General features: G+C 37.7%; 1 protein-coding gene across 1 annotated transcript in view; it reads right to left on the reverse strand.

Annotated features, from left to right (window-relative positions):
• LOC114027961 (NEDD8-activating enzyme E1 regulatory subunit) overlaps window positions 1-21,626 on the reverse strand; it is a 48,858-nt gene that overhangs the window by 3,811 nt on the left and 23,421 nt on the right. Inside the window, exons 12-17 of the mRNA XM_027842104.1 lie at window positions 11,825-11,884; window positions 11,603-11,736; window positions 10,243-10,318; window positions 10,033-10,072; window positions 2,343-2,429; window positions 599-691 (exon numbers count right to left, since the gene is read on the reverse strand). Of these exons, the coding sequence (XP_027697905.1) occupies window positions 599-691; window positions 2,343-2,429; window positions 10,033-10,072; window positions 10,243-10,318; window positions 11,603-11,736; window positions 11,825-11,884 (490 nt within the window). The remainder of the gene's footprint in view (window positions 1-598; window positions 692-2,342; window positions 2,430-10,032; window positions 10,073-10,242; window positions 10,319-11,602; window positions 11,737-11,824; window positions 11,885-21,626) is intronic.

The raw sequence follows: 21,626 nt of genomic DNA on the forward strand, positions 1-21,626 counted from the left end.
ACAAGGCTGAAAGCTCCGCCTCTTCCTGCCTGTGTGAGCACAAATAAGTGACTTTCTGAGCGTCAGCTTCCTATCGGTAAAATAGAGATAATACCATCCGTACTACTCGTGCCTCACAAGACTTGTGAGGATCAAGTTAGAACTTGACAAGTGTACTTCATAAACTTTAAAGCACCACCTATCAATGGCAGCTATAATTACTATTATAGGACAGCTTTAACTGCTATGAGAAATAAAAGAAAGAAAGAATAATTTGGGGGGGGTGGGAATCAGGGAAGGCCACAAGGAGGAGGGAGCATTTGTGTTTAAACTATCAATCTGTTTTGCAAACATTTGCATTAAAATTTTCTTTAAAAATGTAACGGCAGTTCCTCAATATTGTTTACTGAATTTTTATTATATTATTATAACTTATTATATTTATTATATTACTAGGTTAATATCCAGAAGGGCTGGAAAATTATAAAATATTCTTAATTTAATCAATTCCCCCTAAAAATATAAGCACCCCTAATACAAATTCTCTGAAAATACTTCCTGAATGTAATTCACAAACCTGAACTTTTATTGATATCTGCTCCACTAATGAAATGGTTACCTGGATATCTTCCATATTGTTTTTGGAATCTATCAACAGCTCGGAGCATTAAGTACAACACTATCTCACTATCTGGATTGTCCAAGCTGGAACCTGGAAATGGCAAAGGGAAAAAAGTCTTATTTGGACATATCACACAATAAGAAACACTCAAGAGAAAAGTGTAATGGACACAGAATATTTTAGTGCATGACCAGTTTCAGTATGGAAGACAATTTCACTACTGAAATATTACCTATTACTAAATAGTAGAATTATAGGAATTAGAGCTGGAAGGAACATTCAAATTTCCATGATTACACATTAAGTCCATTTTCAAGCCCAGAGAGGTAAAGTGATCTGCCCAGAGTCAGAAAGGCAGCAGAGGTAGGACGTGAGCCCAGGCCTTCTAGCCACAGATCCAGCATTCTTTCCATTGCACCCCACTGCTGAGGCCTAGAGGGATTCAGTGATTTGCCCAAGGCCACACTATAAGTAGCAAAACTATTACTAGCAAAATGATTATGTATCAAAGAAACCCTAATATGTTTAACATGACTGCACACGTATGACCTATATCAGATTTTGTGCTGTCTTGGGGAAGGAGAGAGGGAGAAAAATTTGGAATTCAAAATCTTATAAAAAATGAATGTTGAAAACAATATTTACATGTAATTAAAAAAATAATAATAAATTACATTTTTAAAAAGTAGTCTTATGAAGCCCAGGCCAGTCTTTTAAAAAGCCCAACAGAAATGCTTCTTTTAAAAAAGCCCTCTCCCCAAAAGAACGTAAACTCTTCAAGGGCAGGGATAGTTTTGATCTTGTCTCTGGGTTCCCAATGCCTAGCATAGCACCTGGCATATGGTGGGCACTTGACAAATGCTAGTTGAATTGAAAAAAAAAATCCACCTCTGTAATATTTATTGACCTCCAAATTCTGTTCTCTCCTACTTGGTAATAAGCTAATCTCTAATTCTTGGATTGTCATGTAAATGTGTGACCAGATAACAGATTTTATAGAGGCTTCTCATATCACACATAGAAACTAACAATCACAACTATTTACATAGGTCTTCAGTGGTAAAAATGAGTGTATGAATACTTTCACTGCCCTTAATTGTGGAAGGTACAAATCATCAAAAGAAATCTTTTAATGTGGAATCATGTCCCACCTTACAGTAGACAGGCGGGTGTGGGAGAAGGAGAATATCTATGGCTATCCTTATATCAAAATTAAAGAAAAAAAGAGACACTAATCTGAAAGTTATTTTTTTTCATAACTGAAATAGTTAAATTAATACTCCCTTAGTAAATGTAATTGTTTTTAGTTAAATTTGTTTTTAACATTTCAAAATAATTTAAAATGTATTTTAATTATCTGACTTTGTACATATAAATGCATACAGAAGCACATACATAAACATACAAATAAATAAGTAAAATTAGCTGCCTGAGTCCTTTTCCTTCCAAGTTCAGGTAACCCCAGGCAGACTGACTATAGCCTTTCAAATGCTAAAAATATAGTTTCTGGTTCAAGGAACCATTGCCATAAGAACTGTTGCGCTATCTCAGTATCTTCATCTCAGTATCACCTGAGAAAAATAACAGCTGTTATTCAGCTTTAGGCAGGCTTCACATCCCGCATCCCAAGTGATTCTATCATATACTACAGAGTAAAAATGATTGTATCTCTGCAAGGCCCACAATAAAAAGAATTGTTTCAAAGCATTAAGACAGCTGTTTGGAGAGCTCGTATACTCACTAATTTCCTCCTTATTAATAGTGTCCACACCATATTCTTCAGCGAGGGATCGACACCTCACCACTCGAAGAAAGGCTGAATTGCTGCCTAAACACAAGGAAACGTTATCAAATTAAATGTGGATTCACGTTCTAACTCACAGGTCCTTATAGCTACATGACATTCTGTGTCAACCCTTCCCAGAAATGGGCTATGAAGAGATTTCTTCCACCAACAGGGAAGAGAACAGATTCCACAAGGAATCTGAAATGGCTGACTGCATCGAGTTCAGCGTCCTGCCTTCAGTAAATGCATGATGCCACATACGCGACAACAAAGGCCATTAAAGCCATCAAGGTAGACTTCAGTATTCCTCAGAGAGGAGGACCGTATGGCCTGCTGTGTGATTGTTTCTTTTCAGGTACTAAAAACATAAAAAAAGGGTAGTGAAGTAAATCAAATCAACTAATACTTGAGTATCTAGTATGTGCAAAGCTCAGTATTGACCGGACTCAACCTTTCAGACCTTCTGGGAGTTTAAAACTTAAGAGACAACTTGCATGTGGGTACACAAGTGACAGGGATGCAGACAATGAAAGAGAACAGTAACCACGACCGCTGCCAGCAGAGCACGGCAGCAGCAGCTTCAGCTGCTGCACGGGCACAGTGGGGCAGGGCTGAGGCTCAGCCGGCTTCTTGGAGACAGCTCTGAGACAAGAGTTATGTGTGCAGTGTTTCCTCCTATCCCAGCAAGTGAAATGGGAGGAACCACCCTTTGTGTGGGAGTGGGTGGAGAATGACTCAATTGCATGATTTCTCCTTGGCATTTTACTTTGATATTCAGGCCTAATTAAAAGCTCTACTTTTTCTAAAAGTGGAAAATAAATTCATGAATAGATGATGTAGTATATAACAATACCTGACTGGTTACAGTTACAAAGTACTTTCACACACACTGCCTCACTGGATCCTATCACAAACCTATGAGTTGCCAGAGACAAGCTAGCACAGCCCCATTAAAGAATGGAACCCTGGGACAAACAGAGTCCAGGTATCAGGATCCCATTTTAAAGAAGGGACTGTGGCTCAGGGAAGCTAAGGATTCCTGATGAAGCTGGGACATGAACCCCCAAGCGCCAGGATAAAAATGTTTCACAGCTATACAAAAGCATCTGACCTTATTCATTGTAAGCAATGTGGAAAACCATAGGATCCTGTTATTTCTATCTAGAAGAGAATTTAGAGATCTAATTCTATGCCCTCATTTCACAGGTGATACCATAGGTGTGGTGAAATTCATGGCCTGCCCAAAGTCACAGGCCATCAAGTAGGATAACTGAGATATGAACCCAGGTCTGCACATCCATCTCTTTTACACTACACCAAGGCTTGGACTATATTCTCATTCTTACACTAAACCCAGTTTAACTAATGATAATAATATAGCCTTTACATTGCACTTTAAGGTTTACAAAATGCTTTACAAATATTATGTCATCTCACCCTCACAACAACCCTGGAAGATTATTATCTCCATTTTCCAGATAAGAAAACTAAGAAAGGCGGAGGTTAGATGACTTGCTCAGGGTCATGCAGCTAGTTTCTGAGGCTAGATTCAAATTCAGGTCTTTCTGACTTCAGGTCTAGTGCTCTAACCACTGCACCAACTAACTCCTTCTAATTGTAATTTTGTAATTCTAGTAATAAAAAAGTCTAAATTTTTGTTGAAATTATGATTCTTATCAAGTGGGGAATGGCTGAACAAGTTATAGTACAGAATGTAATGGAATACTATTGTGCTATAAGAAATGATGAGCAGGGAAACTTCAGAAAAACCTGGAAAGACTTGTGTGGTTTGATGCTGAGTGAAGTGATCAGAACGAGGAGAATGTTGTACACAGTAACAGCCACACTGAGTGATGACTAATGTTGATAGACTTAGCCCTTTTCAGCAAGGCAAGGATCTAAGACATCTCCAAAAGTCTCATGATGGAAAATGCTATCCACATTCAAAGAAAGAACTATGGAGTTTGAATGCAGATCAAAACATACTATTTGCTGTTTTTTCTTCTGCTTTGTTTTATTTCCTCTTTCTGGTGGTTCCTCCTATTGGTTCTAATTCTTCCTTGCAACATCACTAATGTGAAAATATGTTGAATATGATTGTACATGTGTAGCACCATCTTGGGGAGGGAGGGGGAGAAAAATTTAGAACTCAAAAGCTTATGGAAGTGATGTTGATAAGTTCATTTCTATTTACTCTATTCACATTAGGATTGGGAAGTAGAATTAAGCATACAATCTTATCAATCACAGAACCTCAAGGCTGGAAGGGTCGTCAGAGGCCACCCAGTTCAATCACATCTTAATAAGAAATTCCTCCACACCACGCCAAACCCGTGTGTGTGCAGCCCTTGCTTAAAGAACATCAGTGAGGCCAAACCCGACTACTTCCCAAGCCAGACCATTTCACGTTGGGATCTTTCTAATGTTAGGAAGTTGTTTTTTTTCCCAACATCTACAACTTTTATCTATTTTTCTGTGGAGTCACACCAAACAAGTAACAACCCTCTTCCATGTGACAGACCTTTAAATATGTGAAGATAGCTACCATGTCCTCCTGAGTCAATCTATTCTCCAAAGTAATATCCTCAGTTTCATCAGATGGCACCCAGGATTGCACACAATACTACAGAGATGGAGTCAGATCCTGGCAGAGTACAATCTCTGGACTATCTCTTCCCTAGGTGTAGACTCCATCCTTCCCTCAATGCAGCCTAAGATTACAATTAGATTTTTTGGCTATCAAATCAAAAAAGCTTGCAGTCCACTAAAATCCCCAGATCTTTTTCACTCTTAGAACGGTATAGATATTCTTACCCATCTTGTATTTGTGAAGTTGAATTTTCTGAAACGAAGTCTGAGATTTTACAATTAATCCTATTAAATTTCATCTTATTAGAGCCAGCCAATATTTTATTCTAGCCTGTTGGGAGCTTTTTGGATCTTGTCATCCAATAAGTCAGTTATCTCTTCCAGCTTTTTGTTAACTTCATATTTCATAATCGTGCTAGCTATACCTTTATCTAATACACGGATTAAAAAAAAAAAAAGGTAAATGGCAAAGGGCATAGCACTAGAGACTTCCTGCCAAAGTAAAACTTAATGATGACTCCTATTTGAGTCTCACCATTTGAACAATTCTGAAGCCATCTAACTGTACTATCATTTACTCCCAAACTTTTGATTTTTTTCCACAAGAATAAAATAAGAGAATGTTTAAAAATCTTTGCTAAAACATAAATAAAATATTTCTATAACCATCACCCTGATCTACTAGTCTAGTAACCCAATCAAAGAAGGAAATGAGGTTAGTCTGGCATAATTCCCTCTTGATGAAGCAATGTTGGCTCTTAATAATTACTGCTAGTAAAATGCCTGGCACATGGTAGGTGCTTAATAAATGTTTTTTGACCAACTACTTTCTTTTCTAGATGCTCACTGATAAACATCCTTTTAGTAACATGTTCTAGAATTTTGCCAGGATTTGAAGTCAAGCTTTCTGGTCTATACAATGTGCAGATTTCATGTGTTTCACTTCTGGAAGGCATTATCCTCCTCCATTCTTGTGACCCCTTTCCTAGTCTCCAAAATCTTTCAAAGATCTCTGATGTGGCTTAGCAACCAGATCTGTTTGTGTTTTCTGCATCCTAGGATGCATGTAATCTGGGCCTGGTGACGAACTTATCAGGTGCAACCAGGTGCCTTCTTGTTAGCTTCTACTTCTGTTAGGTATCAACTCAAATGGTCATTTTGTTCTTTGTAGCCCAAAGAACATTCTCTTTGGTGGAGAAAACATGAATAAAATAAAATCTGAATAGCTCTGGCTTCTCTCCATTGGTTACTCCTATCCTATCCAAGTAGTAGTCCTATCCCTTCTGGTCTCCTCTTTTCTCCAATATTGCTTTTAAAAGTTTTACGGATGCCTTTTGCTATAATATAACTTTCATTTCGAATATACTCTCCCAGCCCTCCAACGAGACAGAAAAAAGAATAACAGTTCATCCAAACCAATTAACAAATAGACTATGTCTGACAGTATGTGCAACAATCTACACCAAGAGTAGCCCACTTCTTAACCAAAAGAAAGCAAGTCATCTCCTCATTTTTTCTCCAGGGCCAAGCTCTAGGATCACTATAATTATTGCAAAATGTTCAGTGTCGTCTTTTTTTTTTTTCCATTTGTACTGCTGTAGTTACTATATATAGTGTTTTCCTAGTACAGCTTATGTCTCTCTGAATTAATATAAGTTTCCCATGTTTCTCTGAATTCCTTACATTCACTGTTACAATACAAGTATGTATGCATATGCCTTAATTGGTTCAGCCAAAATTTATGAAATCATAAAATTACGGATATCCACTCTGTTTCCAGTTCTTTGCTACCACAAAAAAGGCTTGCTATGCAATTTGGAACTATACCCCAAAAGTCATTAAATTGTTCCTATCATATGCACAGTACTAGGAGGCTTATCCCCCAATGAGATCAAAGTGAGAAAGAACTCACGTACAAAAATAACTATAGCACCACTTTTTGTTGTAACAGAACAAGAGATAAAGTGTCTATCCGATGGAAAATTGCTGAACAAATTATGGTATATGAATGTAATGGAATATTACTGAGTTATAAGAAATGAGGGAAAATTTGTATGAACTGATGCAGGGTGAAGTGAATAGGCCCAGGAGAACAATTTACACAAATGATAGTAACACTGAAAAGGAAAAAAACTCTGAAAGACTGATGTATTACCAATCTTAACTTCAGAAAGACTGATGATGAATTATGCTTCCTACCTCTTGGCAGAGAGGTGGTGGACTAGAAGAGCTAAATGAGATATACATTTTCAGACATGACCAATGTGTGGATTTGATTTTAGGGACTATACAAAGGAGAGATTTAATTCTGGAGGAAGGGGAGAATGGAAGTGAAGGTAGTGATATAAAACCATGAAAAGAGTGTCAAGGAATCATTTAGAAATACACAGGAAAGGGGGCAGCTAGGTGGCACAGTGGATAGAGCACCGGCCCTGAAGTCAGGAGGACCTGAGTTCAAATCCGGCCTCAGACCAAACACTTGACACTTACTAGCTGTGTGACCCTAGGCAAGTCACTTAACCCCAATTGCCTTAATAAAAAAAATTAAAAATACACAGGAGGGCCGAAGGATATTCAGATAAGCTGAGTTGTGCTAGAACTAACATGTAAATTTGAAATATACATACTTTAAAAAAAATAAACCATACATGGTAGAACATCAAGATTTAAGATACAGTTCCTTTTTGTTTTCTTGTTCTTTTAATAGGGGAATGTTACTGTGTTGATGTTTGTCAAGTTCCTAATAATAAAAAGGGGAAGAAATGAAACAAGGGGCTATTATGAATACTTTGATAAAAATGGTATCTTTTTGCCTTTGCTTTTCTTAGGTTTTTTTTCTCTTTTTGTCCTCCTTGCTTTTCCTCATGAGCCTATTTATTCTTAGTTTAACACTTCTGACATGATAATCTTATTGTAAGATGATGCTACAATTCTGTGTTCATGCTCTACTATCTGCTCTTGATTCCATCTACTCCAAGTGTCTTTTAAAAATGGAAGTTGATTGATGAGCTCTCTGTGCATCTACGTAAGTCTCATGAGACAGCTTACCCTTTTCCTCTGCACTGGAATTGTTTCTTCTCTTTGTGTCTTCAGAATTTCAATATCAAGAACTTCCTATTCCTCTTAGGCTATAGAATTTTAAGCCACGGAATCCTCCCTATCACTTGTCTGAACTCTTTGAAAGTCTGACGTTTTCCTAAAGTCTAGGTTGCATGTCAGACTAAATTCAGTTTTTCTCTCCTCCTCTATTGCCAGTTTTAAAATGGAGTGTTCATTTACTGAACTTCTCACCATTTCCATCCCAGTAACCAGTTCCTCCTCTTTATTAGTGAGAATCAGACACAGAATAGCAATTCTCCTCATTAAAAAACCAAAAACTCCTTTTAACTTTAACTGAAATTCATGAAGTATTTTAAAGTTTACAAAGCACTTTACTTATATTATCTCATTTAAACCTGATAATATCTCCCCATTTTGTAGATAAAGAAAATGAGGCCCAGTGAAATGACAAAACCATAGTCACACAAATATGAGTCAGAGATAGGATTTAAACCCAGGTTTTTCTGATTCCAAGTCACATGGCCTCTAGTAAAAAGCAGTTTTCTAACTTTTGAAGAACAAAATTATCATTCAGGTACCGCTCTGCTTTGGGCAGAGAGAGAACTCTAGGAGATGTCTGGATAGCTAAAGGGCCTTGTCATTACAAGATCATACCTTCACAGGGGCAGCTAGGTGGCGCAGTGCATAGAGCTCCAGTCTTGGAGTCAGAAGGACCCGAGTTCAAATCTGACCTCTGACACTTGACACTAGCCTGTATGACCCTGGGCAAGTCACTAAACCTCGATTGACTCACCAAAAAAAAAAAAAAAAAAAAAAGATCATGCCTTCACAACAGGCGGGTGATACATTTCCCAAACTCCTCTTTCTCTTCTTTTTATGTACGTGGTCTGTAGTCTACTCCAATAAATGTAAGGTAACAGAATGTCAGCTCCTTCCACGCAGGGGCTACTATTTCATTTTGTCTCTGGGTGCTCAGCACTTAGCCCTAGTGTCTGGCATATAAGATGGTCTCTACAAATGCCTGGTGAATTGAAATGAATTGAATAACAATATGTCTTCTGTTTCTGCCTTCATTAATCTTCTTGCAAAGACCCTCCTCCATGCTCCTTCTTTTCTTCCTCCTCCTCCGGTTTCTGGATTTCCACACAACTTTATCTTCTTCACATACAATGTTATTCCAACCTCACTTTTACTTATCCTGTTCCTTCTGAATAAAGGAATTGGGACTGGAAGATGTCACTGATTCCAATTGAGCCTCGGTGATATCTATGAGGTAAAACCTGCCTCCTCAAATCAGAATGTCTATATTTTCTTGCTTGTTATTGAAACAGAAAAGCTGTTGGGAAAATTCTATGAGGGTCCCATCCAAACTAGGGTTTTGTTGTTTTAAAACTGACTTTTAAGAAACGAAAGAAAATATTATCAATCTTTTGGACAACAATCATTCTCCACAGGACTTGAGAAACTTTTCATTATATTCCAACCACAATGACCAAAATGAGCACTGAAACTGACATAGTTGATAAGACCTAGTAAATAAGTAGAAGGGAGCGTGAATGTCCTATAAGAGTTCATCTTCAACATACATTTTAGATAACCATTTTTTCTAATTTATTCCACATTACTTAAAATGAATAAAGAAAGGAATTTTGTATAAATGTAAATAGTATTTAATTTTAATTTCTTTTCAGTATTGTTATAGATATAATATTTACTCAGTGGCTAAGTTTTGCATTATCGTACCTAACCTAGTGCCTTGTATATATTAGGTACTTAATAAATGTCTGTTGGCAAAGTTAATTCTTCCATTTTTTAAATGACAATTTATACACATAACTAATCATCATAGCTCTATACATTTAGGTAAGGTTTCATCAACAGAGGAACCTATGCAGATTTTGAATCATTTAAACTTCCTGACAGTCTCCCCAGCAACATGCTTTGTGTACATCACAATAAGCAAAATAATAAAGCAAATGAATCCAAGGCAACTTACAGAGTAATTTTAATTCTTTCTGTGAAATGGACTCTGGTGCCTGTAAAAAGACAAATATTTGTTTTGTTCCAGAGCAAAAGCAGATGTTAAAAGAGAATTCAATGAGCAATAGGATCAATAACAAATCAGAAGAGCTTTTCCCAGGACCTGGGAGTGAATTTTTAAAATGGGACTGTGTAGACGAAAGTAGAGCCTAGGCCAACAACTCACCTGACCGATAGACTGGAGCAATTTGGCAGCATGATTACCCACAGCAGCAGCATCTGTTTTTGCTTTTTCACGGTAACTAGAAAATAGGAGAATTAAAAATAGCTACTCAGAACACAATCTGAAATACTCAAAATTAATATCCTAAAACTAGACAATAAAATGCATCCATTTCTCCTCCTCAACAAGATGCTGATCTGGTAAACCTGACATTTGTTATCATATAGTATGATATGAAAATGACACTTGCAATCAGTGAACCTGACATGGTATTAAAAGCACTGGATTCCAAGAGTTAAGAAATCAGGGTTTTGGTTCTGGCTCCACAACTGTCTAATCTCAGGACCTTTGGCAAGTCACAAAACTTGATCCTGATTCATCTGTAAAAACAAAGGACTACTTGTATGATCTCTAATGTTTCCTTCTAGCTTTAACTCTTTGATTGTACGTACACTATGTGTAGAAACTAAAATAGTTCTAATGCTATTTGAAATTCAGTCTTTACTATGTATTAATTAATCTACAATGTGTGCTAGTCATTTTGAGGCAAATATTCCAACATACCCATGAACTATAAGAAAATTGAGAGAAAAACTTGAGTATGATGAATGGATCCTCTGTGGAAAACCTATAACAAACAACTTTATGATGAAGCATCTACCTTCTGACAGAAAGGGAATGAACTCAAGATACAGCATGAGATACACTTTTGGATATGGCCAATGTAGGGATTTGCCTTACCTGAGTATGCATTTTGGTTACAGAAGTTTTTTTTTTTCTTTTTTCTCAGTTTGGGAGGAGACAGAGTAGGTTGTGGGGAGCTAGGGATAAGGTTGCCAAAAATGAAATGAAATTGAAACATGTTTTGAAATGCACAGAAGAGAACAGAAGGAAGGCCAGAATTAAAGACAAATAGGACAGCTTTTGAGAGTAACATGTTGCATTTATAACATACTTAAAAGAAAAGCAAGTGTTACATAAAGATTCATAGTTTCACGTACAACCCTCCTGGTTCTACTGAGTAAAAAGAAGTGCTTGTTTTGGTTGTTTTTTAAGAATTAAAAAATGAGGAAAAATCTCTAGGAGGAACATGAACAAGAAATGAACAGGATGAGAAGTTATGGATGGCTTATGATCTGTGCCAAGAGAAGACGTGTCTTAAGATCAAAGATCCAATGAAATATTTACATACATATGAACTTCCATTTTTACCCTAGGAAACCAAGAAACTTCATATAATTTATTTGGTCTCTTATTTGAATCAGTGAAAGACATTATTAGAATTTTATATATATGGGGAACCAGTGGAACAGTAAGGTTAAAGATATTTTCCAAAATCAGATCCTCAAAAAAAGTTACTTACACATTTTGTAATTTTATAAACTTTCCAGAATCTGCAATCATATCAGGAATAGTGCCTCGAACAGGTAAGTTTCCTTGACCCTCCCTTGCCACAAATTCTTTTAGAGCCCGAGCCAAAATCCAAAAGGGTGGACTCTATAAGCATATAAAAAAAAATGCCAACTGAAATTTCACTTTGTAACATGTATGTTTAGGTAACAGTGCTCTTAAAGAATCTTATTACCTGTTTGGTAATATTGATACAGTGATCATCATTAAATATGTCTTCAATACTGCTTGGTATCTAGAAAAGAACAGAGAAAGTATTCATTTCTATTTCTTATATAAGAACAGGGAAAAGAACACTGATTCCAGAGTCAAAGAACTTGGATTCCAATTCTGCCTCTGGGCCTTAAGTCATTTAACATTCTTGGGCCTCAGTTTCCTCTTCTGTAAAATGAAGGGTTAGACTAGATGCCTCTGAGGTCCCTTCCAACTCTGGATTGTCTTATGAATTGGCCCAGTTTGCGTTACCTGACCTTTTTTTCATATAGATTCAGCTCTTTAAATAATTAAATTGCATTTTCAAGATGAATCTGTGTGAGATGATAATAAAATAAGGTATCAAACGGAAAAGAGAAATTCTTTCTCTCCCCCAGGTACTTAGATTAAGGGGGATGATGTGTCCCCCATTCAAACATAAGCTCTTTAAAAATGACAGATTGTTTAATTCTTTGGATATGTATCTCCAATGTCCATAACAACACCTGGCACATAGCTGGCATTTAATAAATGCTTATTGTTCTGTAGGGCAGTTTGGAACTATGCCCAAAGGGCTATAAAACTATGCATACCCTTTGACCTAACAATACCACTGCTAGGTCTGTATCCCAAAAGAAATGAAAACCAAAAAGGAAAAGGACCTACATGCACAAAAAATATTTATGGCAGCTCTTTTCTGGGGGCAAAGAATTAGAAACTGAGGGGATGCCAATCAATTGAGGAATGGCTGAAGTTGTGGTATGTGATTATGATGTGATTATTGTACTTTGTATATTTGCCTTTATCTGAGTCAGAGGTTCCCAAACTTATTGATCTGACAGCCTCCTTTTAAAAAAAAAAAATTACGCGGCAGCTAGGTGGCACAGTAGATAGAGCACCGGCCCTGTATATTATATATATGTATATTTGTATATTATTGTACTTTGTATATTTGCCTTTATCTAAGTCAGAGGTTCCCAAACTTATTGATCCAATAGCCTCCTTTTAAAAAAAATATTACAGGGCAGCAAGGTGGCACAGTGAATAGAGTACCAACCCTGGATTCAAGAGGACCTGAGTTCAAATCCGGCCTCAGACACATAACACTTACTAGCTGTGTGACCTTGGGTAATGGGGCATTTAACCCCATTGCCTAGCAAAAAAAAAATACTCAGCGTCCCTGTAGGGTTTCTTTTTAGGTCTTCTTTTTATTCAACACCCCCCAATTGTACTTGAGGCTACTACTACCCCCCTGGATGGTTCCAGTGCCCTCCAGGGGGTGATACTGCCCACTTTGGGAACCTATGATAGTCATAACCAGATCTTTGCATAAGGAAGCTTGCATTGAAAGAATGATTGGAAAGAAGAGAGGGAAGTAGGTGTCACAGTGGAGAGAGTGCAGAACTTGGAGTCAGGAAGACTTGAGTTCAAATCTTGCCTTAGATGCTTACTAGTTATATGACCCTAGGCAAGTCACTTAAACTGTTTCAATTTTCTCATCTGTAAAATGAATATAATAATAGCACCTATCTCCAAAGTTGTTGTGAGGATAAAATGAGATAATATTTGTAAAGCACTTTGCAAACCTTAAATCATCATGTAAATGCTAGCTATCATTAGTAAAAATTTTTATTATTAAAGAGGCCTGAAGCTGGGAAGACCAGTAGACTACTATTGCAATAGTCCAGATGAGTGGCAACGAGGGCAAAAATGTGAGATGCTGTGGAGGCAGAAAAGATAGAACTTTGACATCTTATCAGATATGAAAGGTAAAAAAGGAAAAACTAAAAGTTCAAAACAAATGTTTTCAAGGTGAGAAACTGGATAAATGGTAGTGCCACTGACAGAACTAATAAAAGCAGGAGGTTGAGTATATTTTGGTGGAAAAGATAATAAATTCAATTTTAGACATGTTGAAATTTGAAATGATAGTGGAATATCCACAAAGAGATATGCTATAGGCATTTGGAAATGTGAGTATGGAGTGCAGAAGAAAGATAAAGAGAGGAGGTAGAGATCTGGGAATCCTCTTATAGAACTGTATAGAGGTGCTCTTGGGAAAGAATGAGATTACACCCTTTCTCCTTGTAGAGAAAGAAAAGAAAACAGCCAAGAACAGGATGTTAAAAAGTCAGCAAAAGGAGGAAGAAGGAAAATAGAGGAGAACTAATCAGAAAGAGAAAAGGAGAATGAGGAAAGTATAGTCTCTCTAAAGCCAAGAGGAGATCAAAAGTGTCTGATGCTTCAAAGACATCAAAGTGGATGGGGATTGGGGGGAAAGACCATTCAATATCTTGACAAGAAAGTAACCGGGGGCAGCTAGGTGGCGCAGTGAATAGAGCACCGGCCCTGAAGTCAGGAGGACCTGAGTTCAAATCCATCCTCAGACCAAACACTTGACACGTACTAGCTGTGTGACCTTGGGCAAGTCACTTAACCCCAATGGCCTTACAAAAAAAAAAAAAAAAGAAAGAAAGTGACCGACAACACTTCGGAGAGCAGTTAGAGTACTGGGGGCAGAAGCCAGACTGCAAAGGTTCTGAGGAGCCAGCAGAAGTGTCAGGTATAAGTAACTTTATTCAGTTTAGCACTATCTAGTTCTAAGTTATTGTTAACATAAAGAACGAATGAAGAGACTTCAATATGCTTGTAGCCAAAGGAGAAGGCTGGGAAGATGGACAGATTAAAATTATGTGTGTGACACCTATCAGTTTGGAAATGTTAACAAAAAAGGAAAATAATGATGCTGCTGGGGCTGTGGGAAAACAAGAACATTGATGCACTGTCAGCAGAGCTGTGAACTAGTCCAGCCATTATGGAAAGCAATTTGGAACCATGCCCAAAAAGCTCGTAGACTGTGCATCCTCAATGACCTAGTGATAATACTACTAGATTTATACCCCAAAGAGATCAAGGAAAGAAGAAAAGGATCTATATGTTAAAAAATATATATATTTATAGCAGCTCTTTTTTGTGGTGTCAAAGAACTGGAAACTGAGGGGGATGCCTATCAAGTAGGAAATGGCTAAATAAGTTATGGTATATAAATGTGATCGAATACTGCTGTGCTATGAGAAATGATGAAGGGGATGGTTTCAGAGGAACATGGGAAGACTTGTATGAACTGATGCAGAGTAAGGTCAGGAGAACAACATATACAATAACAGCAACATTTTAAAGACAAAAACTTTAAAAAACTGAAGAACTCTAATCAACGTAATGAACAACCACAATTCCAGAGAACTCAAGATGAAACATGCTACCCACCTCCTGATAGAGAGATGATAAACTTAGATATATGAGATATAATTTTTTTTGGACACAGCAATGCGGGGATTCATTTTGCCTGACTATACATGTTTGTAACAGGAGTTTTATTTTTCTTGCTTTCTCAATTTGGGCAGGGGGAAGGGGAAATAAGGTCAAAAGAGAATGTGAATCTGAAGATAAAATGTAATTCAAAAAAGAAGAATATGAGAGGAAGAAGGATAGGGCAAGTTCTCAGAATATGCATTATGTCTTTCTTTGACATAGGAGGGAAGGAAAAGAAGGTGGGTGATGATGCTGGGTAGTGAGGGATGGAGAAGGGAAGATGAGAGGGAGTTCTCATCAGATGGCTCCACTCTTTTCAGTGAAGTAGGAGGCTAAATCATCTGCTGTAAGTGTGAGGCATGATAATGTAGTTGGGGCTTGAGAAAAGTGAAAAAGTTTGGAATGTAACAAAAATACCTGCTAGCACCTGCTAGACTTAATGGCTCTGAATTTTTCCAACTTCATGAAAAATAAAGAATAACCTCACAAAGATCACACTGATCAAAAGTGGACAGATGTATGAAATAAATACATCTTACTGCATGTGACACAGACACACAAGTCTCTAAAATAGCAGCAGAACTTGAATATTAATTACAATTTCTGATTCAAGTACAGACTGTGCAGGTATATATAATGAATGTTAATAGCATTGACATCAATTATAAAGAAGTGCTCTACAAACGAGCTCTGAAATAATTTGATATGTCTTTGGATATATCTCTAGAAACATATTTCATAGCTCTTTCACATAGCACTTTTGTGCTTTAAAAGTAGTTTTTAATGTTAAATGAGCCAAACAACCACCATGTCAGGTATGTAGTACAAGTATTATTATTCCCATTTTACATATGAGGACACTGAGGCTAAGACAGGTACTTGCCTAAGATTACATAGCTGATAAGCTGCAGTGCTAAGAACTAAGGTGCCCCATCTACAAATTTTGTATTCCTTTTACTATACCAAAATAACTCAAAGTTATATATGATATCTCTGTTGTAAAAGTAGTATGGTAGACTTGCATGGGGCAGACTGGAGTCTCAGCTTGACACTTACTAAGCCCTGCCACCTAATCTGGGTCTTAATTCAAATGAGAGAATAGATCAGATAAAAACACATCTGTAAAGCATTTAGCAGCACTTGGCATGTAGTAGGTGCTATATAAATGCTCATTCCCTCCCTTCTCTTCCCTGCCTCCTCTAATTTCTTCATGTATTAAATAAGAATAATATTTATAGCACATATATCCCAGAGTTATGATGAATGTTTTGAAAACCACCATTACGAATATCTGTATAAGGCTGAATATGAATAAAATTGACATTTAAAAAAATATAATACACTGAGGTTTTATAAATGGCTATGTATTTACTGTAGGGGAGAGGAAAGGATAGGGTAATTCCAAGCACTTTAGAGACATTTTCTTATTAAGTTGTTCCTAGTGGGGCCTGTGCAATGAGAGGAACCAGCTCAGAGTGGCAAGAAATCCTGGAATGTTCTGGGAAGTGCCATTGCTTGGCTAAGGGCTTGCCCTACCACGTGGGGGAGACCAATGACTGCCAAGTGGTTGTTCTTGGAATGATTGCTCAGTGCCTCTGCTGCCCAAGAGACCTGAAAGCACGTTTAGGATTTTGGGACCACCTGATGAATTGTACTGTTTTACAGCCCCCAAGAGCTGAAACTAGATAGGCAATCTTTCCCCAACAATTCCAACCTTAATTTATTTTTAAAAATCATAAACATTTTGAAATATGTAAAATTTTCATTAAGAATTTATCATAATAAAAGAAGAAACAAGTACTGGGTTACCAACACCAGATTTTGCAAACTTTAAAGCACTATATCTGTTATTATTTTCCTCTCTGGCAGTCAGTCAATAAACATTTATTAAGTACCCACTCTGTGCCAGGTACTGTGCTAAGCTCTGGGGATATAAACATGAAAAGACAGTCCGTAACCTCAAGGAGTTTACAGTCTAATAGGGGAAGACAGCACAGAGGAGCAAAGTGGAGTAGGGTAGGATGGCAGCCAGGACATGGAACAGTCAGAGAAATCTCAAAGTTGTGAGGCCAGGTGAGAAATGAGACGTTGGGTGAGCTCCCTCCTTACACGGCTAACACGTTAGACTAACAGAACACTGCTTTTCACACAAGCCTCCTAGCTTCAATTTGTCATCATACACAAGCACATACACTAACATCTGCTTTATTTGGAAAGGAGTTAGACGACCCCAAAGAACTCCGTTATCACTTCTGTAGACTCTAGCTAGCTAGAATGGATTGCCATTTCAATGTGGCTTACATACAGCAAGTAATACATTTCTTCAAACTCATTAAATCAGGATTCTATTTGTGTTATAAATGTGTATTCAGTCACACCGCCTACATTCTGAAAGTACGTGCCCAAATTCCTATACATAATTATTATTCAGATGTCGACTCTATTAAAACCCAGTTGCCTTTCTTACCTAAATCCTTTCCTTTAGTAATTTTTAAAAATACCTGAAACTATACCCAGGGGGCTATAAAACTGTGCATACCCAGCAATCCTACTTCTAGGGTTGTATTACAAAGAGATCATAAAAAGGGGAAAAGGACCCACATGGACAAAAATATTTATAGCAGCTCTTTTTGTGGTGGCTGAGAACTGGAAATTGAGGAGATGCCCATCATTTGGGGAATGGCTGAACAAGTTGTAGTATATTAATATAATGGAATACTATTGTTTCATAAGAAATGAAGAACAGGCAGACTTCAGAAAAACCTGCAAAGATTTAGATGAACTGATGCTGAGTGAAGTGAGCAGAACCAGAAGAACATTGTACACAGTAACTGCCACATTGTGTGATCATCAACTATGACTGACTTAGCTCTTCTCAGCAATACAATGATCCAAGACAATTCCAAAAGACTCCTGATAGAAAATGCTGTCCACATCCAGAGAAAGAACTGATGGAGTCTGAATGCAGAGCAAAGCATATTATTTCCACTTTGGTTTTTTTTTGTAGTTTTTTCCTTTTGTTCTGCTTCTTCTTATCCAATGTGACTAATATAGAAATATGTTTTACATGACTGAACATATATAATCTATATCAAATTGCTTACTGTCTCAAGGAAGAGGTAGGTAAAAGAGATAGAGAGAAAGTTTTGAACTCAAAATTTTATTTAAAAATGAATATTAGAAATTATCTTTCTATGTAATTGGAAAAAATAAAAATAAAATAAAAGGAAAAATAAAAAATAAAAATAGTTGAGAGATACCCCCAGAGCTTCTTAAACTTCTTAAACCCATAGTTTAAGAAGCACTGAAGGCTCCGGCCTTGGAGTCAGGAGGACGTGAGTTCAAATCCAGTCTCAGACACATGACACTTACTAGCTGTGTGACCCTGGGCAAGTCACTTAACCCCAACTGCCTCACCAAAAAGCAAAAAAAGAAGAAAAAAAAAAGAAAATGATAAAAGAAGTGCTGAAGGAGTTGCAAGTGAAAGAAGTTTAAGAAGCCCTGCCCTAGAACAGCAGGCAGATGTCTGCACTTGGTATTTGGGAGATGTGGGTTTACATCCTGGGTCTCTAACATTGACTAGCTATGTAATGATTGGCAAATCTTTTTTCTCTGAGCTTCAGTTTCTTCATATGTAAAATGGGAATAACAAAGCTAACTCAAAAAGTTGTTATAATAATTTATAAATTTATAAATCTTACAGTCATCAACTCCAGGGACTCCCTATGACCTCCAGGATCAAACATAAAATCCTGTTTGGCATTTAAAGCCTTTCACCAACTCTGTCCCAAGGATAGAGCCAAGATGGCAGAGTAGAAGAAGCAGCCAAGCTCTACCGACACTCCCCCCAAATAACTTTTAAATCAACACCTCAAATCGAATTCTGGAGCAGCACAGACAACAAAAGGTCAGAGTGAGATATTTTTCCAGACCAAGACAACTTAGGAGGTCAGAAGGAGAGGTCTGTGATACTGGGTAGGGGCTGGCCCGGAGACCATGTGGGAGCAGCACCAGCTGTGGGCCTTGGAGGAAGCAACATCAGCAGCAGCAGCTTTGGGAGTTCTCAAGCCAGAGACAAAAAGGGGATCTGGAAACTGGTCAGAAAAAGATCGTGCCAACACGGGGCAGGGACCAAACACTGTCTGGCAACTCTACTGCCCAATCCTCCTTCCAGGTCACAATTCCAGAGCAGAGAGGAGTGCTTGCAGTCAAAGATCAGAGGTCCTAAGAACCATATTGCTTTTGATCACAAGGGATCAAGGGCTGTAAGGAGCAGTAACATTGGCCGTCCCAAGGGAGCAGGGGTCCTGAGGAGCAATATGGCTTTCAGTCCCAAGGAAATAGGGGCCCTTTCTGGGTACGGACCAGAATGCAGAACAGAAAAGCAATAACCAAACTTCTCCCCAAATCATAACAACTTGCAAAACTGAAAACTCACAAACCTCTAATACTAGTTCCAATGTGGAAAAAGCCTGAAGCTTGGGACAGTGCACCCCAACCCCAGAATAGAGCCCAACTTTAACAAAAAGTTCAAAGAACCTGACCATAAAAATGTACTATGGTGACAGGGAAGACCAAACCACAAATTTAGAATGCTGTCAAAACAACCACAAGCAAAGCCTCAAAAAAAAAAAAAAAAAAAAAGTGAATTGGGCACAAGCCCAACAAGAATTCCTAAAAGAGCCTAAAAAAGAATTTTAAATATCAAATAAGAGTGGTAGAAGAAAAATTGGGAAAATAAATGAGAGTGGCACAAGAAAATTATGAAAAGACAATTAACAGCTTGGTAAAAGAGGCACAAAAAAATACTGAAGAAAATAACACCTTAAAAAAAATAGAACTGGCCAAGCATATTTTTTTCACTTTATTCTTTCTCATGTTTTTTTTTAATCTGTTTCTTCTTTCACAACTGTGACTAATATGGAAATATTTCTTACATGATAGCTCATGTATAAACTATATCAAACTCCCTACCATTTTCAGAAGAGCAGAGGGGAGGGAGGGAGGAAAATTTGGAACTCAAAATCTTGTCAAAATGAATACTAAAATTTTTCTTGACATGTATTAATACTGTTAATGCTACTAAAACATTAATAAAAGAAAGAAAAGAGGTACAAAACTTCGCTGATGAAAATAACTCCTGAAAAATTAGAATTGGGCAAGTGGAAGCCAATGACTTCATGAGACATCAGAAAACAATAAAACAAAATCAAAAGAAAGATGAAGAAAATGTGAAATATTTCATCAGAAAAAGATCTTAGACTCAGATTCTTAAAACCGAGCCACTGCTCAGAGTCTTAAGATCTGGCCTGCTTGCATTAGTGATACAAAGGCTTAGATTCCTTAAGAGTCTGTCCAATATGATGGATGTTCTAATAAACCTTTTCTTTGGCTGAAAGAAGGCTTGGGTCAAATTCTTTCAGGCAGGACCCGTATCTCTTGCCTTCAATATTTTAGGGTCCCAGCACCCCTAAATCCCTAAACCTCAACATTTGGTGGACCATGTGGGGAAACTGCCTAACCCCAAGTTCTTCTCCAACCAAGACTAGAACACATGTAAGCCTCCATCCTCTTCTTTCTTGCCCTGCCGTTAGGATCACTCTCCAAGCACCTAGGAAGGCTTGGAGATGCTTTTCTGGCAGTTATGAGGCTGTCTTACACTAGGCCTAACACTCTCTGGCTCTCGGTCCACTGGTTTGGTTCAAAGCCATGGACCTGGGTACACCTTCTGCAGCATAGAGGACAAGGAAGGATGCCCTATCTGGAAGCGTATGCCCAATTCTGTCAATTCTCTGGGTGCTAGGGAATTGGGAAAACTGCAGGTGCTTTTGGTTGTCTGAGGCTTACTTACTCCCTTCCCTCTACACCCCCGAATCCTCCTTCATGGAGGTTACAGGGAAAAGTTAGAACAGCTAAAAACATCTTAGCAGATTCTGGAAGTTTTGTGATCAATCATTAAGGAGTTTTGAAACACCTCCTTACAACCCTGGTCACCCTCATCTCCCATTCCCTACCCTTGAGGCAAGAGGGTATCTGATTAATCCCTCTCATAGGAGAAGAGAGTTTCACCCTCTACCCCCCCACCCTCTGAATTTGCCTTCTACAGCATGGGCCCCCCTGGCAATGGTCTTGGGCCCTGGGGCAACCTTTGCCTGGAAGCATCACCCAGGTTCAGCACATCCTGCTCAAAGTAAAGAAGCCAGCCTCCAAACTTGGGTAAGCATGCTCTTTTAAAGTTGTAGTTTTAACTGTTAATGATGAGATGTTGATTCTCTGTGTAAAATAATTTGAAATGCATTTAACAAAACCGAAGTCACCTGATTGGTAATGGATTTGTTTCAAGTTTCAAATTGGTGAACTTTTTGTACCAGTTATGTCAAGCATTTAGTTACCGCTAAAACAATCTGACTATTGTTGGTTATTGTTTTAATGTGTAAACTTGCCAAAAAGCTTGTTTGGGTTTTGTCTTGCTG

This window comes from Vombatus ursinus, unplaced genomic scaffold (genome assembly GCF_900497805.2).
Source record: "Vombatus ursinus unplaced genomic scaffold, bare-nosed wombat genome assembly UNPS02014864.1, whole genome shotgun sequence".
NCBI lineage: Eukaryota > Metazoa > Chordata > Mammalia > Diprotodontia > Vombatidae > Vombatus > Vombatus ursinus.